The sequence below is a fragment of the Mytilus californianus genome, unplaced genomic scaffold, assembly GCF_021869535.1.
Source record: "Mytilus californianus isolate M0D057914Y unplaced genomic scaffold, xbMytCali1.0.p SCAF_4, whole genome shotgun sequence".
In the NCBI taxonomy this organism is placed as follows: domain Eukaryota; kingdom Metazoa; phylum Mollusca; class Bivalvia; order Mytilida; family Mytilidae; genus Mytilus; species Mytilus californianus.
This window is the reverse complement of record NW_026262690.1, coordinates 104,128,234-104,151,691: the sequence shown is the minus strand read 5'-3', so window position 1 is coordinate 104,151,691 and position 23,458 is coordinate 104,128,234. Positions and strand designations below refer to the sequence as shown.

General features: G+C 31.2%; 1 protein-coding gene across 1 annotated transcript; it reads left to right on the top strand.

Annotated features, from left to right (window-relative positions):
* Nucleotides 1-540: 540 nt before the first annotated feature.
* LOC127738960 (uncharacterized) lies at nt 541-22,772 on the top strand. The gene is made up of 5 exons (XM_052250460.1): nt 541-606; nt 13,160-13,622; nt 14,472-14,508; nt 16,281-16,373; nt 18,268-22,772. Exons 2-5 carry the CDS (start codon nt 13,191-13,193, stop codon nt 18,714-18,716), a joined length of 1,011 nt encoding a protein of 336 aa, XP_052106420.1. The 5' UTR covers nt 541-606; nt 13,160-13,190; the 3' UTR covers nt 18,717-22,772.
* Nucleotides 22,773-23,458: the final 686 nt, after the last annotated feature.

Here is a 23,458-nt window from a genome sequence, read left to right as displayed (position 1 = left end):
ATAGTTTAAATTTTAATGTATTGCCATTTTAATTTATATATACAAAAATGTTTAAAGTATTGCCATTTTAATTTATATATACTAAAAATTTAAATATTTGCATTATGCTATTTAAATAACATTAAAGGCAAGACATAATTATATCTGGTTCAACAGTTTATGTGAATAAGTTTTTTGTAAATTTTCCGGTTGATGATCGAAACTTGTCAGTTTTCAATAACATACTTGATTATTATTTAATTTTCTTGTAGTATTTTGTGAGCTGTTGTTTGTTTGTCTATCCATTTTCTTAAATTGTCATGTTATTGTTTGTGTCTCATAGACTTTGGATTTTTGTGGATAATCAGTGATGGGTACCGTATCATGTTTGTAAATCAATTAAATGATGCATAGCAATGCTACAAATAATAATGACGTCTTGGAGGGCTATTTTACTTTTTTGCTGTGAAACTTTCAAAATGGGTACGAGATGGCAAAGGTGCGAGTTGTCGTTTCGTCCCCTCCCATCGACTACCCGTATCTTTTTACCGGAAGTAAATTTGTAAAATCGAAAGTAGAAATTCCAAAAATCAAGAAGAAAAGGGTGATTTACAGACTTGTTGACTGGTAATCGCTTATTTAAACTTCTAGAAATCAAATTTCAAGCAATTTATTGCAATAAATTTTTTTCTGAACTTTGCCAGTGAGAATGAATCTTCGTAATTACTAGTTATAACTGTTTCTAATTTGACAATACACGCAATGACGTTAAGCAATTTAGAATTGTTGTGCATGTCACACAACATTCTGGTATATTGACTTAAACGACCACTGCATTTTTTTTTTATCTCTTATAACTTTAATGCTTAGTGTATTGCAGTTTATGTATGTGTTAAATGAGCTCCTGAAACAACATAGTTTTCTGTAATCAGATATGCCAATTTGTCAGAAAAGGTATAATTTCTCCTCAGATTCATATATGCCTTTTATGATATTTTATTAAAATTTAGGAAAGATCAAAAACTGAAAATAAATTTATCTATGTCTTCTTGTAACAGCCATGTTGTTGAAGTTTTCTAGCCCATAGTGTACATAGTGTAGAGACCCTTTTTCATTCATCGTAGCCTCCTTTTGAAGGGTGTTAGACAACCTTGGACCTGCATCACCTATAAGTCAATTCTGACAGTCTATAAAATCAACTTGGACCATCTATAATTCAACTTGGACCGTCTGTAATGCCAACTCAGACAGAGTATTAATTTAAAGGAGACTTGTTCAGAAGTGTTTCTCGTTTCTCGTTTTTTATATAGATTAGACCGTTGTTTTCCTGTTTGAATGGTTTTACACTACTCATTTTTGGGGCCCTTTATAGCTTGCTGTTCGTTGTGAGCCAAGGCTCCATGTTGAAGGCCGTTTTTTGACCTATAATGGTTTACTTTTACAAATTGTGACTTGGATGGAGAATTGTCTCATTGGCACTCATACCACATCTTCTTATATCTATTTTGACTATATGAATGATTTAATGAATGTTTTTCGATGAAAAAACTGTGACTGAAGAGAAGTAGGGCCGTCTATAATGCAAAGAGTAAAGGAAGAGTTTTGACGCCCGTTTTGACTAAAAATGATGAAAAAGTCAACTCGGACTGTCAGTAAGGCCAAATAGAAATCTATCTATCTAGAAAGGATCTACTTTCCCTTCATTCACAAAATCGTGCATGATTTTTTTTTTGCAGAAACGCAGTATTGGTGAATGAAACACTTGTCATTGTTTGAAAGTTTCAGTAAAGTTTGTTCATCTTTTTTAAAATGATTGTGTGAAAATTGGAACAGAAAAAGTATGAAAAACCTGATAAACTTAATAAATTTGCATTATCTGCAGTATTATTGAGAGCTTTCTTACTATTCCCAAGGACGTATAACTAACATATCATCCTTGCTATTCCGATCTGAGTTTTTATTCATACATAGTCTGGTGCTGTTCCAAGTTGTCTTCTTTTTCTGTTTCTTGAGAAGTATTTGTTCAACCTGTTCAGTGACTATCAAGTGTAACAATTCATATTTAGACGCAACACATAAATAGTGATAAAAAAAGGTACCGCTATCACATGAGGTAAGCCAGAAAAAAAAAATGAAATATACCCATTTTCGTCATTTTTTGTGGGACCATCATATAAAATTAAGGAAATGTGGTTTCATTGTCAATAAATAAACAGCTTTTCACAGACCAAAGAACAAATAAGCGAACAAATTCAGATGCGGATCCAGGATAAATTTTGAAAAAGGGGGGTGCCCGGAGCCCCAACTAAACAACGATTGGTGTGGAACATGTAAAAAGTCTCGTTAACCATAAATGTAGCCTTTATAAAGGGTGACACGGGCTGTCTCCCTCCCCTAAATCCGCTTCTGAAATTGAAGGTAACCGCAGGGCCTTCAAGTATCATATATCTGGTCCGGGTAGTCCTATAACATAGGACCTCGTAAGTTTGTTAATCCAGGGGTTTGAAAACCTTTTAGCATAGTCAGAACATTTGATATACATGTATAAGAGTATATTTTCTGAAGAAAGAACATGTTCCAAAAAAATTAATGCTTGAAAATACAATCTTACTTTTCATTAGAATTTGGCCAAGAAATTTAATTTGTTATTTTTCATAGGGTTCAGAATCCTTAAAGAACAAGTAAATGTCCAAGATTTTACTACAGTACATAAGTATAGGTTATTATTAAAGTATCAAACAATTTTTCCAAAAGATTACACGAAATATTCAGACCAACTGTTTTCTTTATTTTGAAATAGGCACAAATTTTCTTGCCTTTTCCATCAGAGTATTATTAATAATGGCCAAATTGAAATTACCCTTACAATACCTATATAAGACTAATGAGTTCTTATAAGTATATCTATACATTTAAATGAGAAGACCTCATTTTGTGTGTCGCTTCTCTTCCTTCCACAATAAATTAATCTTCATGCCTATGTGTCCTATAGGTACCATGCATAGTCGCATTTGTCATCCTCACTTATGATTATTATGTTTGGGTTATTTTGGGAGGAAAACGAAAATAAAGGCGTCCGGATATTGTTTCCGTCATGGGACGGACTTTTAAGTCATAGACAAGACTTCCGTTAAGGACTGTTTAAAATTACACAGAATTTTTATAAATATAACAATCCAGGCCATGTGAAAATGAAAACAAATTTATAGAATGCATGAATTATTTTGATTCTAATATGGTAAAGTTTCGAACTGAAAACTCTTGACGCCATTTCAGTAAAATATGATTTTTGTGCAAAAATCGCATTGTGATGTCGTCGATTTATAGTGATTGTGGTTTATTGAGTATTTTATTATGGCTCTATTCATATGACGTAATAAGCACCCCATATTAGAATTGGTTTGCTTTCTTAAAAGTCAACACCTTATTAGCCATTTCCAGATTTCAGTAAAATATGATGGTTTTGTGCACACATCATATTGTTTATGGAGTATTTTATTATGGCTCAATTCATAATTCCAATCTTATTTGCAAATATCACTTAATAATCTGATTTCATTAGTGGAATCTGTTTCGAGTGAAAATACGAAGGTCAAGGTTAACATATTGATTATTGTCTTCTGCACAACGAAACAAAAAACATGGTGACAAAGCAACTCGCCTCCTAAAAATTGTGCGTTCATGTTACTACAAATAGTCGACCTTTGCGTTGAAATTCTTTTTTGAACAAACTAGGTTTGTTTGTCTTATTCACCAGCTGTCAATTTATTTGTGCCAAATTAATGATTGTTTTGTATTTTTCTATTGTGAAGTATATGTCGCTTACACCATTGCACATGGTTATTAGTTGACAAAAATGTTAAGTTTAATGTGATTTTCCGCAATATCCCAAGAGACAAAGCAACTTGCCTACTAAAATTTGTGCGCTCATGTTACTACAAATAGTTGACCTTTGTGTTGACATTCTTTTTGAACAAACTAGGTTTGTTTGTCTTATTTACCAGCTGTTCAACCACGCTCTAAATGCCCGCGATTTCGCGGGTGTGTTCTAGTATATATTTGATATATGCATCTAGTGGTTACTGTCAGTCTTAACCCCATCAAATGAAGTCATTATGACCTAGGTTTAATAGATATAAGAAGATGTGGTATGAGTGCCAATGAGACAAACCTTTTCAGCTCACCTTTTTAACCAGATTTTCGAAGGAAATATAGGTTATTAAATTGGGGATGTACGGCGGGCGGGCTAGCGGGCGGACAGGCTGCTGCCAAACAGTGTCTCCACAAAAACATGAAAAAGCTTTAACAAATTTTTTCAAATTTAAATATGTTGTTTCCTGGGACTTAATGAAGGTCTAGTTCAATTTTCAAGATTTTAGTATTTCTCCTTTTTGAGTTAACGCCATTTTTAATATCCAAAATTGGTTATCTTGTTATCATATTATTACTAAGGTAAAGCATATGGTAAAAGTCTTATCTCACAATTATAATTGGAGTGACAGATTTATTTGAAAATTTTCTGTTTCCTGATAAGATCTGTAGGACTGTATATATAAAGTTTGAAATTTACTAGTAGGACTGTATAAATGAAGGTTGAAATTTACTGTTCATTATTAGACACTTTGAAGATAATTACAGATAAGTTTTATAGGTTTTTAAGAGATAGACATTTTGAAGTTAATTACATTACTAATAATTATATACCTAATGTTAGAGTACTTTGTTAAAAGGTTAAACCATAGGTCTGTTCAAGTGGAAATCATACATGTGATCCTCCTGACAGGAGTCCAATAATCCCGTTTTCAGGGGTCTCCTCCCGACCTCCCGTTGAAGAGAAAAAAATCCCGTGTATGAAATATTTCATGAATGAAAAATTTCAGCGCAACATATCTGGTGTAACTGACATTACCTGAAGTTATATCTTTTACCTGTAAATCAATTAACATGCATAATTATATGGCTTCACTTGTCAGCTTGGGTGTCAAACATACTAGTAGTCAACGATTTTTACCTCAGGCTAACTGCCGTTGTGTAATAAAACTCTGTGTATTTAAAATGAATTTTGGGTTACTTCCCTGATTTATCCTGTTTTAAGTTAACTTTCCTTTAAATAATGTAAATTTTTAAAAGAATATAAATAAAATATAAATTGAACAAATAATCATAAAAGGATGGTAATTAAATGATTTTAAATGTCTTAGGACAAATAAAAAAATAATAATTTGAAAATTATTTGAGGGTTCTATACTTCCTTTCAAGGCTTAAATTGAAATTTATATAATAACTATGACACTTGATATCAGTTTGAATGAGTTACTTACCATGCATAAAAGATATACTTGCAGATAGATAAAACACACTTTAACAGACAATTTCTACAGCACACGGTTACATTTACAACACAATTTATGTCGATTAAAAACCTCCTGATCTGAGTCCTAATCTCCTGACCAAAATTTCCCAAACTCCTGATCTGAGTTTCACAGTCCATCACATGTATGGGAAATAACCTTTCAATTTGCAAGTATGGTTCATTAGATAATAATCTATTATTTATAAGTTAAAAAGTTAAAATTAAGATAAGATAAGTTGCAGATCTATACGAGTATGTTACAGATGAAAGAAAAAATATTGGGAACTATCAACTATATATATAAAGTTTGGTTTTGATTTATACACTAAATGATAAGATAACACACATCTGGTAATTTTCAATGCAATCACCCAATTATAATTGGAGTGACAGATTTATTAGAAAATAAATATAACATCATATCTCTTTACATCATATCTAATTTTAGAGTTTATGGTTAAATCATATTTAATTTTAGATTAACATGATTAGTTCATGGAAATAAAGTTTAAGTTATTTCCATTTAAGCAGAAATGGTTTAACTAAGAAATATTTCATCAAAAATTGAATTCTTGGGGTTCTTTGATATGCTGATTCTAGCAATGTACTTAGCATTTGGATATTGGACCATAATAGGTAAATGTTCAATTTCAAATTTTTCAGTTCTTTGACAACATTTATTTTGTGTCACAAACCCATGCATTATTAAATATTCAATCACAATCCAAATTCAGAGCTGTTTTAAGCTTAAATGTTGTGTCCATACTTGCTCAACTGTACAGGGTTTGACCTCTGCAAGAAAATCCGGGTTGCTGTCACTTTGACAGCCTCTTGTTTTCCATCACTTGGCATCATTGCTGGACTGTCAGTTCAACTCAGTTGCCATAAACTTTTCACAAAATCTTCTACCAAATGCAACCAAACTTTACCTGAATGTACCTATGGGAATCTAGTTTAAATTTGAATCTTGTAGGGATGTCAACTTGGTGAAGATTTACTAATCGATTACTCGTTGGATTTACCGAGTGATACTTGAGTACTCGTGTACAAAATAATAGGTCGTAAAACGTAAAACCCTTATTATTATTACCTAGGACTAGATAATAGTCCAAGGAATTTTATACCATAATTAATAGCTCATTTACTACATGTACTAATTATGTAATCTGGCAATGATCTAATCAAGTAATTGATTAATATCTATAGAAAAATTATTACCCAAACAACAGTATTTTGGAAACGTAAAAAAAAACATTTAATGATCAATAAAGGGGTGCATGATAATTAGAACTTACTGATGTCTTTCATCATTTTCTGAGGGTCGACACAGGGTGTAATGAATTTGTTCTTATCTTAATATTATCTTGTCAACTTTAGGACGAGGCGATTTCTCAACTTTGTGTAAGCCTTGAAAAAGTGCTCTTGTTGGTATGTCCAACATTTGTTTGGAGGAATTTTAAATGACAGTTAAACGCAAACACTCGAATGGTATTTAATTTTTTATTAATTTTTATTAATATTTAATTTCCTAGGAGGTGCTCTCATTAAAAATATTTTTTGTTTTAGCTTAAGAAAGCAACTTTTTAATATGAAACCGATTAGTTTAATATCATTTTGGTAATCGATACCCGGTACTACCGAGCGATACTCGAGTACTCGAGTACTCGTTGACATCCCTAGAATCTTGGGATTGGATGAATTTGGATCCATCATCAAACATAAACTCTGTTGCTAAAAATAGAACTTAGGGGTAAAATTCAGTTTTTATACGACCGCCAAAAAATGTTGTGGTCGTATATTGGTATGACGTTGGCGTCGTCGTCGTCTGGTATCGTCGTCTTCCGGAGACACTTTGGTTTTCGCACTCTTAACTTTAGTTAAAGTGAATGGATCTCTATGAAATTTTACCATAAGGTTCAATACCACAAAAGGAAGTTTGGGATTGTTTTTGGGGCTTATGGTACCAACAGTTAAGGAATTAGGGGCCAAAAAGGCGCCAAAAATAAGCATTTTCTAGTTTCCAGACAATAACTGGAATGGTGTATGGATCTCTCTGAAATTATACTACAAGTTTCCATACCACAAAGGGATGGTTAGGATTTACTTTGGGGGGTTATGGCTCAAACCGTTTAGGAATTAGGGGCAAAAAAGGGGGAAAAACAAGGTTGTCCTGGTTAATGGACAAATACTTTAGTACAAAACATAATTTAAAGCAGTGTAAGGGAGATAAATCAAATACATCATTGAAATTACCTCCCTTACACTGCTTTTAAATTATGTATAAAGTAATGGTTAATGAACAATTAAGATAATTTAAAACAGTGTAAGGGAGGTAATCCAAATACAACGTTTTGGTTACTTCCCTTACACTGCTTTTAAATTATGTTTAAAGAAATGCCTATTTATAAAGGAAGACCAGTAAAAATATCTGCAAATGTTGCATCTTTTTTTTTTTACAAAAAAATCCATATGAAAGATTTGACACTATATTTTAAATTCTATTATAAAATAGATTAAGTTAGCACTATGGTAAATTTAAATGGGTAATTATGGTTGCAAACTCCATTGGAAATTTGAATTGAGATTATGACCATATCTTGAGGGAAAGAATTTTTTGGGGGAAAAAAGGGGGGGGGGGGGGAGTAAAAAGAAATTGTGGGGGGGTCAATTTTTTCTCATTTCAGATTTCAGAAATTAAAAAGAATTATTCTTCAAATATTATTTTTTTTTTCAAATTTCAAATATTGAAAAATTTCAAGAAGTAATTTTTAATTGCACAGTATGGCGCATTAGATTTGTAAAATCTTTGACCACATTTATTTATTTGTTATGCCGAATCTAACCGTGTATTTAGATTTTTAATTTTGGGTCCAGTTTTCAAATTGGTCTACATTAAGGTCCAAAGGGTCCAAAATTAAACTTTGATTTTAACAAAAATTAAATATATATGGGGTTCTTTGATATGCTGAATCTAAACATGTATTTAGATTTTTGATTTTTGGCCCGGTTTTCAAGTTGGTCCAAGTTGGGGTCCAAAATTAAACTTTGTTTGATTTCAACAAAAATTGAATGTATGGGGTTCTTTGATATGCTGAATCTAACCATGTATTTAGATTTTTTATTTGTGGGCCCCGCTAGTAAATTGGTTCATATTGAGGTCAAAAGGGTCCAAAATTAAACTTCGTTTGATTTCATCAAAAATTGAATTATTGGGCTTCTTTGATATGCCAAATCTAACCCTGTATTTAGATTTTTAATTTTGGGTCCTGTTTTTTAAATTGGTCTACATTAAGGTCCAAAGGGTCCAAAATTAAACTTAAGTTTGATTTCATCAAAAATTGAATTATTGGGCTTCTTTGATATGCCAAATCTAACCCTGTATTTAGATTTTTAATTTTGGGTCCAGTTTTCAAATTGGTCTACATTAAGGTCCAAAGGGTCCAAAATTTAACTTAGTTTGATTTTAACAAAAATTGAATTCTTGGGGTTCTTTGATATGATGAATCTAAACATGTGATTAGATTTTTATACGACCGCAAAAAAATTTTGTGGTCGTATATTGGTATGACGTTGGCGTCGTCCGGTGTAGTCGTCCGAAGACACATTGGTTTTCGCACTCTAACTTTAGTTTAAGTGAATGGATCTTTTAGAAATTTGACCATAAGGTTAAATACCACAAAAGGAAGGTTGGGATTGATTTTGGGGGTTATGGTTCCAACAGTTAAGGAATAAGGGGCCAAAAAGGGGCAAAAAATAAGCATTTTCTAGTTTCCAGACAATAACTGTGGAACGGTGTATGGATCTCTCTGAAATTATACTACAAGTTTCCATACCACAAAGGGATGGTTAGGATTTGCTTTGGGGGGTTATGGCTCAAACCGTTTAGGAATTAGGGGCAAAAAAGGGGGAAAAACAAGGTTGTCCTGGTTAATGGACAAACACTTTAGTACAAAACATAATTTAAAGCAGTGTAAGGGAGATAAATCAAATACATCATTGAAATTATCTCCCTTACACTGCTTTTAAATTATGTATAAAGTAATGGTTAATGAACAATAAAGATAATTTAAAACAGTGTAAGGGAGGTAATCCAAATACAACTTTTTTGTTACTTCCCTTACACTGCTTTTAAATTATGTTTAAAGAAATGCATATTTATAAAGGAAGACCAGTAAAAATATCTGCAAATGTTGCATCTTTTTTTTTTACAAAAAAAATCCATATGAAAGATTTGACACTATATTTTTAATTCTATTATAAAATAGATTAAGTTAGCACTATGGTAAATTTAAATGGGTATTTATGGATGCCAACTCCATTGGAAATTTGAATTGAGATTATGACCATATCTTGAGGGAAAGAATTTTTTGGGGGAAAAAAGAGGGGGGGGGGGATAAAAAGAAATTGTGGGGGGTCAATTTTTTCTCATTTCAGATTTCAGAAATTAAAAAGAATTATTCTTCAAATATTTTTTTTTTTCAAATTTCAAATATTGAAAAATTTCAAGAAGTAATCTTTAATTGCACAGTATCTTTGATCACATTTATTTATTTGTTATGCCGAATCTAACAGTGTATTTAGATTTTTAATTTTGGGTCCAGTTTTCAAATTGGTCTACATTAAGGTCCAAAGGGTCCAAAATTTAACTTTGTTTGATTTTAGCAAAAATTGAATATATGAGGTTCTTTGATATGCTGAATCTAAACATGTATTTAGATTTTAGATTTTTGGCCCAGTTTTCAAGTTGGTCCAAATTGGGGTCCAAAATTAAACTTTGTTTGATTTCAACAAAAATTGAATATATGGGGTTCTTTGATATGCTGAATGTAACCATGTATTTAGATTTTTTATTTGTGGACCCCGTTATCAAATTGGTTCATATTGAGGTCAAAAGGGTCCAATATTAAACTTTGTTTGATTTCATCTAAAATTGAATTATTGGGGTTCTTTGATATTCCAAATCTAACCGTGTATTTAGATTTTTAATTTTGGGTCCTGTTTTTTAAATTGCTCTACATTAAGGTCCAAAGGGTCCAAAATTAAACTTAGTTTGATTTTAACAAAAATTGAATTCTTGGGGTTCTTTGATATGCTGAATCTAAACATGTGTTTAGATTTTTGATTATGGGCCCAGTTTTCAAGTTTGTCCAAGTTGGGGTCCAAAATTAAACTTTGTTTGATTTTAACAAAAATTGAATATATGGGGTTCTTTGATATGCTGAATCTAACCATGTATTTTGATTTTGGACATTGGACCATAATAGGTAAATTAAAAAAATTCAAGTTCTTAGACCACATTCTTTCTGTGTCAGAAACCTATGCTGTGTCAAATATTTAATAACAATCCAAATTCAGAGCTGTATCAAGCTTGAATGTTGTGTCCATACTTGCCCCAACTGTTCAGGGTTCGACCTCTGCGGTCGTATCAAGCTGCGCCCCAGCGAAGCATTTTATTGATTATGGGCCCAGTTTTCAAGTTGGTTCAAGTTGGGGTCCAAAATTAAACTTTTTTTGATTTCAACAAAAATTGAATATATGGGGTTCTTTGATATGCTGAATCTAACCATGTATTTAGATTTTTTATTTGTGGGCCCCGCTATCAAATTAGTTCATATTGAGGTCAAAAGGGTCCAAAATTAAACTTTGTTTGATTTCATCAAAAATTGAATTATTGGGGTTCTTTGATATGCCAAATCTAACCGTGTATTTAGATTTTTAATTTTGGGTCCCGTTTTTTTAAATTGGTCTACATTAAGGTCCAAAGGGTCCAAAATTAAACTTAGTTTGATTTTAACAAAAATTGAATTCTTGGGGTTCTTTGATATGCTGAATCTAAACATGTGTTTAGATTTTTGATTATGGGCCCAGTTTTCAAGTTTGTCCAAGTTGGGGTCCAAAATTAAACTTTGTTTGATTTTAACAAAAATTGAATATATGGGGTTCTTTGATATGCTGAATCTAACCATGTATTTTGATTTTGGACATTGGACCATAATAGGTAAATTAAAAAAATTCAAGTTCTTAGACCACATTCTTTCTGTGTCAGAAACCTATGCTGTGTCAAATATTTAATAACAATCCAAATTCAGAGCTGTATCAAGCTTGAATGTTGTGTCCATACTTGCCCCAACTGTTCAGGGTTCGACCTCTGCGGTCGTATCAAGCTGCGCCCCAGCGAAGCATTTTATTGATTATGGGCCCAGTTTTCAAGTTGGTTCAAGTTGGGGTCCAAAATTAAACTTTTTTTGATTTCAACAAAAATTGAATATATGGGGTTCTTTGATATGCTGAATCTAACCATGTATTTAGATTTTTTATTTGTGGGCCCCGCTATCAAATTAGTTCATATTGAGGTCAAAAGGGTCCAATATTAAACTTTGTTTGATTTCATCTAAAATTGAATTATTGGGGTTCTTTGATATTCCAAATCTAACCGTGTATTTAGATTTTTAATTTTGGGTCCTGTTTTTTAAATTGCTCTACATTAAGGTCCAAAGGGTCCAAAATTAAACTTAGTTTGATTTTAACAAAAATTGAATTCTTGGGGTTCTTTGATATGCTGAATCTAAACATGTGTTTAGATTTTTGATTATGGGCCCAGTTTTCAAGTTTGTCCAAGTTGGGGTCCAAAATTAAACTTTGTTTGATTTCAACAAAAATTGAATATATGGGGTTCTTTGATATGCTGAATCTAACCATGTATTTTGATTTTTGGGCCCCGTTATCAAATTGGTCCACATTGAGGTCAAAAGGGTCCAAAATTAAACTTTGTTTGATTTCATCAAAAATTGAATTCTTTGGATTCTTTGATATGCTGAATCTAACCATGTATTTAGATTTTGGATATTGGACCATAATAGGTAAATTAAAAAATTTTAAGTTCTTAGACCACATTCATTCTGTGTCAGAAACCTATGCTGTGTCAAATATTTAATCACAATCCAAATTCAGAGCTGTATCAAGCTTGAATGTTGTGTCCATACTTGCCCCAACTGTTCAGGGTTCGACCTCTGCGGTCGTATCAAGCTGCGCCCAGCAGAGCATTTTATTAAGGTATTGCCCTTAAAATGTCAATTTTAACAAAAAAATTCAGCTTTTGTCTTTTAACACTAAACATCGTTAGAGCCAAACTTATATGGGTAAAAATTACCAACAGCTCAAGGTCTAGCTCCTATGAAATTTTCAAAACATTCAGAAAATAATGGCCTACTAATAAATCAACATGGACAAATTTGTCAATTAACTCATTTCAGGAGTCATTTCCCTTTAAAGATGTGTTTTACCATTTTGCAGAAACTATTATAATAGAGGGATATTGTTTGTAGCAAAAATTTTCAGCAAAATAAAGATCTGCAAATCACAAAGCATGGTTTGAATTTGTCAATCAACCCCTGTCCTTGAAAGTTGATTTTTAACCTTTTTTGCGTAATTTGCAAAACTATAACAGCTAGAGAGGAACAGTAAATAGCAAAACTGTTCAGCATTTATAATAAGATCTACAAATAAGTCAACCTGACTGAACTTGTCAACCAACTCCTTATACTGTTTTAAAACAATAGATAGGTACTTTACAGTAAAAAATTATTATCAATACAATATCTACAAGAATGCCACTTGATAAAATTTACAAATAAGCAAACATACCTGGTTGCAATAAAAGAGAAACATAAAAATGGCATATATATGATAGCAATTCAAGCTCTTGGGAGCCTCTTGTCTACATTCAAATTAATTTGACCAGTTGATGTAATAATTCTGATTTTACATCATATTTATTAGAAAATAGACAAAATTTGTGATCATGGACTTGTAATGTTTCTATATCAGTCTTCAGATGTTATAAGTTCCAAACACAAGGATGGCAAGTGGAAGTGGAATAGATACAGACAAAGTTATTTACAAACGAGAAGGAGAAGGTGATGAAGTTAAACATGAGGAGGTTGAATTGTTACCGAAAGGAGATGAGCAACCAAAAGCTGAAAGTCAAGTTACTGCAACAAGCAGACCCAAGCAGCTATTTGATGATGGAATGAAATCAGTAAAAGAAAATAAATTATTTACTACTTGTGTTGTGGTTGATATTGTTTTGATACTGGTTATATTTATCGTAACCCTTATGTGGTTGAATTTTGCACAGACGGAGATTGTTGATTTTGATCCTGCACCAAAAATGTATTGCATGAAATGCGAATATGTTGCTAAAGTGGATGAAGCAAAGTATTTTCCTGATGCTGAAAGTGGCCAGTGTTGTGCCAAAAAAGAAATGTACATGAAAGATAGGTTGAAAAAGGTAATAATAAGTTATTATAACTATTGGTTTTAAGAAAAGTTTTAAAATGTTAAACCACTTTTTACACTTTAAACCATTTAGGATCTTATCAGTTAATTTTTGCAGAAATTTTCAGTTCTATATAGATAATTGCTCAAATTTTCCACTGCGTAAAAAAATCACTGATATTCATGTAGTAGTATTCTTGGAATGGTTTTCAAATTGCAAAACATTCACTTGTCATTTTATTGAGCAGATAGCATACAAAACCTGACTGAAAATCTCCTGATATACTGTATTAGTATATGTTTTTCATGTATTCATTAATTTTCTTGCAAGCTTCAATTTGATATTAGTCAGAAAATTAAAGTGTTAAAAACAAATACAGCTGAATACAAACTTAAATAATTCTAATTAAAAAGTTACCTGAATCAAGCTGTTTCCACCTGAGAATATTGATTTCAATACCTGGGCTCTCCGTCATAAAACTGGAGTACAAAAATTGTGCTCGAAACACCAAATCCAGTATTTTGATGGGTTGATTTCTGAGTCTGAGTAGGAAAATTGTGCTCGAAATTTTTATGACCGCAAGTCCTGGTATATTTAAAATGATATTTTTATATAGTTCACAATATAGTTAAGATTGAAATTACCAGATACAAGGAATTACTTAACAGATAAATGGTTACAGCTGATAAAAATGTTCAACCTATTATTAGTATATAGATATAAGAAGATGTGGTATGAGTGCCAATGAGACAACTCTCCATCCAAGTCAAAATTTATAAAAGTATATGCAGATATCTAGAGATCAATTATATCTCTTTACTTAGTTCCTTTAACAATTGACAACTGCAAAATATTTTTCAGAAAGTTGAAAAGACATTGAATGAGGAATACAGGGAAAGTAAGTAGATAGATTAGTTTTCAAACAACTGCAAAGAGTACTGAATCCTTGTCTATCATCCTTGATACCTGATCCTTGATTTGATTCCACAAAATACTACCATCCCCTTTAATTAATTAAGTTATAGATCTTGTCTCTTTTCTTTTGAGGCCTTGGTGGCAGAGTGGTCTAAATAGTTCAACAGTACAGTATCTGTTTTCATTAGCCTGTCAACACTGAGATTGCAAGTTCTAACCCCATACATGGCAGGTGTGTTAGACTTTTAATTGACTAGGATTACCAGTTTTCCTGTTGAAGGTCATGGTTTTCTTCGGGCACTCCAGCTTCCTCCACCAAAAAAAACTAGGCGCCAAGATATTACCAATAGTGCTGAAAGTGGCCTTATACACTGACAATCAATCAGTCAGTTTTTTCCTGCTCACTTGAAATAATTGATCAATTTAATACATCCACAATCAAAAGTTTTTATAAAAGATAATGACACATGAACGGTCAATTGCTGTACAAATACCTACAGAGTTTGTAAAAGTGTCTAGTAATCAGCTAAATGAGGCTCATCACAAGGAGACTATTTGGTCCACTACATCAAATCAGAATTAATTCTTTATTTTAAGTTTTAAGGAGTTCACCCGATAAGGAAATATTCAGGGAAGGAAGGGGTGTCACAGATACGGCAAACAAGCATCTTTTAATAAGTGATAGTTATAGATTATTTGTGGTTTTATCACACAACCTTTAACAGAATCTGAATTGTCCTACTCAATAACATATTTTTTTTTTCAATTTAAACTCGTCCAGCCAACATGTTTCTGTTTAGTTGGGATTGATTCACAAAGGAGGCCAATGAGAAGAAATAAGAAGATGTGGTATGAGTGCAAATGAGACAGCTCTCCATCCAAGTCACAATGTGTAAAAAGTAAACAATTATAGGTCAAAGTACGGCCTTCAACACGGAGCTCTTGCTCACACCAAACAGCAAGCTATAAAAGGCCCCAAAATGACTAGTGTAAAACAATTCAAACAGGAAAACCAACGGTCTAATTATATAATCTATATAAAAAACGAGAAACACTTATGAACCACATCAACAAACGACAACCACTGAACAACAGGTTCCTGACTTAGGACAGGTGCAAACAAGGCATTTTAATGCAGTTTAAATGAACTGATGTTCTTGCTATTTAGAATAACTGTGAACACTTTTTATGTTACGATTAAGAGAAAATACCAAACTATTAAAACATGTAAACTCATATTGATGAGGAGGGAAATGTCAAAAACAATTTAAGTATTTGAGACACCTGAGTATGAAATGCGAGTACTTGATCTTCTGCCCAAATATTCAAGTTCTCTAGTACTTAATGCCATCCAAAGTTATTCACATCCCATCTTGGCAAAAAGATACTTTTTTGCAAATTTGGAAAACGGGCAAGTAAATTACCTGTTGAACTAAAGCCAAAATACGTTGTATACTGTATAGGTGGGTATACATGTATTTCTGACCCTACAAGATATGCACTTATTTTACAATTGCAGTCAAAATTAGGTGTTGCATCTCATTTTTCACCTTCTTTTAGATTATATGAATTGGCAAATTGTTTACTTGTCCTTATCCTTAAATATTTTCCATTTGACATTGAGCAACCAACAATGTTATTACAAAGATAATTCAATATAAATTTGTGTGCGTGTTTGTTTTGGTTTATTTGTTAACTTGTTATTGTATTTTATTTCTTTTACCTTTACATGAAAATACCTAATTTTTATTGCAGAACCTCTATTCCAATTGTGTCTGAATTCTACAACAGCAGAACATCCAAGGGGATATGGTCAGGTTAAAAGTGTTAGCCAGGCACAGGCAGGAAGTATGTATATTCAATGAAAGGGACAAGAAGGGTTAATAGTGTTGAAATCAACACAAATCAAATTCAAATATTTGATGAGGAAGCTTGCTTGTACAGTTTAAATATTCTATAAAAAATATAACTTCTCAGAAAATACAAGGAATATTTTTTTTTGCTCCTGACAGTTGTCTAAAGATATCTTAATGTTCAAATTATTTGAATGAATTTACAGAAATTTATTGTGTAACATGCTTAAATGATGCCTTCTTTTGATTGTAAAGTGCTCCTAGATTTCTCTCCAAGATTTATGGAGATTTTTTTATATTTAGAACTGGTACGTTGCATAAAAATGTTACATTGATCCAAGATTACTTTACCTCACCTATGTCCTCTTTGTGCAAAATTTTGATTAGAATATGGCCAACCCATGGTAAAATCTTGAGTTAACCCTAGGCTGCCATAAATTTTTCTTAAATGTTACTGGAACATGACTTCTAGAAAATTTAGATATCTTATATATGGCCAGGTTGGACAAAGTCAAAACCAGCTTATAGTATGATGATGTTGGGCAGTGGTCGAGAGAGCAGGGAAAAGTGGGTAACCTGTTCGTGTAATCAACAGTTTTCAACCAAGATCCCTGAACCTACATATGTTGAAGTTGTGCACATGCTATTATGGAATTGTTGAGGAATTTTTTTCTCATTTTCTCCTACTTTGGAACTTAGTCATTTTTCAGCAATATATATGAAGTTTTCAATTTCTCCTAATGTTTTTAACCAAGATCCCTAAGACTTCACACAAAGATTGTACACATGTTGATGTTGTGCACCTGCTATTAATGGAATTGTTTGAAGATTTTTTCACATTTTTCTGGACTTTGGTATTTCTACTTTCCAGCAAAAATTACATAACAGGGTACCAAATTTTTGTAATCAACTCCTCCTAGTGTTTTCAACTCAGATCCCTCAAACTTCACACATACATCTTGAAGTTGTACTACTGCTTTTATGAAGTTGATTGAGTTCCTTCATTTTTATATGCTCGTTTACAGGACGTATTATGGTATACCGTTGTCCTTCCGTCGTCAACATGTCGGACAATAACTCAAAAACGCGTAAACCGATCTGCATGAAACTTTTGTGAATTGTTTATATCGATTGACGTGAGCTCCCTTTTGTTTTTTTATAAATTTTAGATTTTAAGTTTCCGAGTTATAGAGTTTTATTCATTAAAAAAGGTGGATTTTCCAGTTTTCGGACAATAACTCAAAAACACTTTCACCAATTTGCAAGAAACTTTGGTGAATTGTTTATATCTATTGACATGAGCTCCCTTTTGATTTTTATAAATTTTAGATTTTACGTTTCCGAGTTGTGGGGTTTTATTCATTAAAAAAAGGGGGATTTTCCAGTTTTCAAACAATAACTCAAAAATGCTTTCAGCAGTTTTCATGAAAGTTTGGTGAATTGTTTATATCTGTTGACATTAGCTCTATTTCGATTTTTATAAATTTTAGATTTTACGTTTCCGAGTTATAGGATTTTATTCATAAAAAGGGGGTGATTTTCCAGTTTTCCGACAATATCTTTAAAGTGCTTTGAGCAGTTTTCATGAAACTTTGGTGACTGGTTTATATCTATAAAGATAACTTCCCTTTAGTTTTTCATAAATTTCTGAAATGACATTGAGAAGTTATTGAACTTAATTATTTAAAAAAGCGATTGGCGTATCATGCTCATGGCGCAGCTGTTTATTCCTGCTGTTCTGCAGCTTGTTAGAAATTAAAAAAAATTCTGTTCCCCCCTTCATGTAACTGCAACTTTTTTGTAAACATTTTACATTGATTAGTCACAATTATTGCAACGTGGGCATTTTCGACTTTGACCCTTATTTTAATTCTTGTTTCTATTTACAGTTCTTGACAACTTGTACTTAATTAGATGGGACTATCCACCAAGTAATCTTGATCCAGAAACATTTTTGGAGAGAATTTTGTATGACAGCACTGAAGGAACTTACCAGGTCCAGAGAGCAGGGTATTATCACATCTACAGCAATCTGGTATTTGAATTCCCAAAGGATAACTCAACAAATATCACACCAGCAGATAGTGTTATCCGTCATTTGGTTTTGAAATACAGGAAGGAGTACAATATTGGAGAAAAGTTTTTGGAAGGGTATTCTACTATGTGTCCTACCACTGGAGAGACAACCTGGAACTCCTTTGTTTTCGGAAACTTTTATTTGGAAACCACAGATAAGGTCAAGGTCTTTGTTAATAATCCTAGATATCTGGCTACAAAAGATCCAAACAGTGGTGGCATTCATAAGGCCACATCTTACTTTGGATTGTATTTGATCTAAATGACAGAAATGTAGTATTTCCATTAATACAGTGCTTTAAAGGACAATAAAAATCCAAAATTTTTGAAAGGGGGTCATTGGGGAGATATCTTTGGGGTGAAGGTCCATGTGAGGTCTGGACTTCAATTTTTTTTTAAATTAGTTAAAACCAAAAATTATGAAGCGTGGCGTTTAAACCACCCTTTCATGTATTCTTCAAATTATTCAGTACTTGTTAGGAAAGTGTGCTGAAGTCCAGATTGGTTAATTTGCTTTTATTTTTAATTTTACTTTATCATAGATGATTTTGGCTATTGATTTCTTAGACTTGTAGTTATTTTAATATCTTACTGAGAATATATGTATATCTTCAGTTACCAATTGCATCTGAGGATTCCTCACATAGTTTAAGGGAGATTATCATCTTTATGGGAGCAATTTGGAATGTTGCAGTTGATTTGATAAAAAATTTCAGGAATAGAAAAATACTTACTAGTATACAACTGCAATTCATTGAATGAAAATATTTTGTTAATTTTAATTGTCAATCAATTGCTGCTTTCACAAAAATGGTGATTTCCATTAATTGTAAATTACCTTTGTTTGTTGGTTATTTTCATTATATATCTGTGAAAATGCATAATATGAATTAATTATGCCCAAAAAAATTACAAAAAGCGTGATACTTAAGGAAGTGTTTTTATTATTGAAAGAATTGTTTGGAAAGTCAGAGATCCTAAATTCAGCATTTTATTAATAAAATCTTTTTCATATATTAGTACAAACTAGAAGTGTGATAATTATTTCTGTCTATCTGTAAAAAATTTTCAATCAAATCTCTGCATTTCATACTGCAGAATGGAAGAAATTAATAGAAAGTCTTTATTGTTATTGCTTAATAATTGAAAATGTATGAAAGCAACATAAAAAAATGTGAAAGGTATCAACTGTAATTTTATGAAATATAAGCTTACTGCAATACTTCAGAAGATATGCAAGCATAAATTTAGACGAATAGATCATTATATTATATTCTAAAATATTATTCATACAACATTATATTATGTTGTGTCTGATTAAATCTGAAGACAAAAATAACCTGACACATGCATTATATCATTGTAGTACAAATGTTTCAGTATAAACAAATATCATTTTGTTTCGGCTTATATATTTGAATGATATGAGAATGAAAAGTGACTATTTGAGGTATATATATAGTTGGTATATTAAAGAGACTTGTTAGATCAGTCTCTTTTTTTTTTGTGTATGTAGATCATTTAATAAAATCATTGCATTTAGTGTTATTGCAGAAAAAGATTTTTTTTTGTACACCTTGATAAATGCTCTATATAAAAACAATGCATATATTTATAAGCAGTAAAGTAAAAAATTGCAAAAGAATAGAAGATGTAATTGTTTTAATATGAATCATAAGGAAAAAAGAAAATATATAATTTAGTGCCATAATTTTTTTTCAGTGTAAATAACATTTGAGTGCCATATTATTTTTGTTGTTGCTATTATTTATATGTAATTGTTTTAATAATGATTTAATATTCTAACTGTCAAATCAAAGATTAGAAATCCATTCCTATCCTTACCCGATTTGATTTATTAGTTATATTCTAGTTTTTTAAAGAGATTTTTCATTCAAGTACTTCTCAATCCCTTTCTTTTCTATTTCCATCAAGAGAATTGTCTGGTTAATCCTTATCTTATCAAAAAAAATTTTGAAGCTAACTACAGCTTTTAAAACTGTGGAAGGATTAGTATATTTCAATTCACAAAATTACTATATAAGGTTAAAATTTACTGGTTCATTAAACTACTTGCCATGCATTGTTAAGGATTTGAGGAAAGAAGCAATAAGAAAATCATAAAATATTCATTATATTCTTATTACATTTTCAATTAAACTTATTGCAAAATTGTGTAACTGCAAATAAAATATTCTTTTAATTATTTGTGTTCGGTGAAATAAATGTTTTCAAATCAAAAGTGGAAATTATGAATTTAATGCATAATAGAAAATGAGAGTTGGTAATTTTTAGTTGTTTTCTTGTTTGTTTTTGCTTTTTATTAATTGTTTACTTTAGTAGTTTTAACATAGGTTAGTTTGAGTGAAAAAGTATTAGTAACTGCACAATATAAGGAACAACAGAGTAAAATTGCACCTGTTTATTTATACGTACCGGTGAAAACGACTGTTTAAAATACCAGGATGTAAATTATTTTCTTTGAAACTCTTTAGTAGATTTTGCATAAAGTTATTTAGAACATCAGCATCATACATCTATATATTTTACGATGCGTTTTTTTATTTAATAATAATTGGTGTACCTATTTTATTATCATTGTTAACTGTTGGCAGCTCAATTCAATAGGATTCTTTTGCCTGTTATACGTTGAATTTTTGTGAGATGATGTATATTTCATAAATTTTACTATGGAGCTTCAAAAATTTTTTGATTCCACTGAATTTGAGCTGCCAAAAAAACATCTGTAAATATTCTTGGTGCAAAGTTTTCCTACATGTAATGTATTTTATATATATTTAACATAATAATCTTTAATGTTTAAATTTTTTTTATTGCTTCCTATCTTTATAACATTGTTAAAATTTCAGGATTTGTGACATATTAAGTAATTTAAATTTTTTTCTGAAAATTATGGATGCAAAAAAGAATTTTTTTCTGGAAATTATGGATGCAAAAAAGAAAACAACAACCTTTTACTAATGGCTTATTTGGCTATAATTTTTTGGTTCTTTTTGGTCATATATAGCTCTTCAACTGTTTTGTTTCTTTTAAATCATTGGCTTTCAAATATTCGGCTTTGAGAATTCCTGATGAAGGTAAATCCAGAAAAGTGCTTCGGACACATGAAATTTATAAAGTGTTGTTTTCATTTTTTTACATGTATATTTGATGCCAAATTTTTAAAAAATAATGAAAAAGTTGTACTAACAAAAGTTCAGTTTATAGCACTGTTGTAGACTTTGAAGTGTTTTGATTTATGTTTTCTTAGCCATTTAACTTTATATACATGTAGTATTAAGGTTGTAACTTATATTACACTCACTTTTTAAAGTCTCTGTAGTTATTGTACTCAATATAAAACACAGAAAATTGAATTCATTTCACTCAAACATTATGTACTCAGCTGCTTAAGCCTTCAGTTAACATTATTGTTTTGGACTCTTTTCATGTTCTTTTTTCTTCATCCTGTGGTTTTAAACAAATTAAATTTAAATATTTAATTATTTTAATACTTTGAAATCTATCAAACCTGTCAAAACTCAACTTTTTTTATCCGGACACAATTTACTCATTTGAAAAAATATAATGATACAACTATCAGAAAGACACATTCTAATGGGTAAGAAATAGTTTACAAAGTCACAACATAAAATTTATCTTTAAAACATTATTATTAAGCTGAAGGTAATATGTCCCAATTTGGCTTTATCGTTCGAACTTTTGCGGTTTAATTAGCTCTTCAACATTTGTATTAGATTTTGGATTTTCAAATATTTTGGCAATACTGAAAAGACATTAATTGTCGAAATGTGCACCATGTGCAGTGAAATTGATACCGATAATAATCTATGGACTTGTAATAACTGTATAATTTTTAGAAATGATTAAACAAAAGTGCCTGATAGTTTTTATTGAATTTTCTAAATGTACACATGGTACATCTGATTTTGATATCTTGTAATTTGTATTTCTAACCTTTTATAAATAAATTGTTTAAAAAGAAAAAGAAATGAAAATTGTACTTTAAAATAATGTTAACTTTTGTCTTGTTGATTATTCAAATTCCTAGAATAAGTCAATTTTACCTTTTTACAGAGGATAGTTATTTCACTACAAAAGTTATTTTACACTCTTGAAATATTGGTCCAAGACTGGTTAAAAAAATAAAAAAAAACATATGAGGTTTTTGTTCTGACTATTTTACAAATCAATCAAATAACTACTTGTGGTTAAAGTGCAATGTTTACTACAGCAGCTATTTGTCATTTATTGTACATAACAACACTTTGCAGAGTGAATAAAATATAGCCATTTATTTTTTTAGTTTCATTTATTTTTATGCATAATTCTTTTTATGGCTATGATTTTAATATCCACCACACACCTGTAGCCAGGGGAGTTTTCATAGGAGCACTTACTCCTTTGAAACCATTGACACTATTAAAGTTGAGATTTTGTTTAAACTGTAACTGCTGTACCTGGTAATTACCAGAATTCATGATTCTACACCCATTTACCGAGACCAACCTTGATGTAACTAAAGGCAGGTAACCCCTTTGAAATTCTGGCTATAGGTCTGCACCAAAAGGAAGATGAGAGATTCCAGTTGCCTAATAGAAAATGGGATAGTGCAAATATTAATAAAAAATTATGTAGAAGTTCAGGCTTCCGAAAAGATGGGGAAACAAATTCTGTTCAAATGGCACTAGAGTACACTCAAGTTTGAATTTATTCCAGGTTTTAACTTTGTGATTTTCCTTTAAAAGAAGGTAAAACACTTATTCAATTGATATTTTATAGTGTCTTTCTATGTTGTGATGCTACACTATTGTTTCAGATAAGGGTGAAGGTTTGGTACCATTAAAACGTTTAAACCCGCTGCACTTGTTTCTACCTGTCCTAAGTCAGGAATCTGATGTTCAGTAGTTGTCGTTTGTTGATGTGGTTCATAAGTGTTTCTCGTTTGTTGTTTTTTATATAGATTAGACCGTTGGTTTTCCC

Bases quoted from the DNA above. Each gene is read 5' to 3' on its own strand.
- LOC127738960 (XM_052250460.1), top strand. From the start codon at position 13,191: ATGGCAAGTGGAAGTGGAATAGATACAGACAAAGTTATTTACAAACGA. The intron at 14,509-16,280 runs GTAAGTAGATAG...TTTTTATTGCAG, and splicing joins GAATGAGGAATACAGGGAAA to AACCTCTATTCCAATTGTGT. The intron at 16,374-18,267 runs GTATGTATATTC...TTCTATTTACAG, and splicing joins TAGCCAGGCACAGGCAGGAA to TTCTTGACAACTTGTACTTA.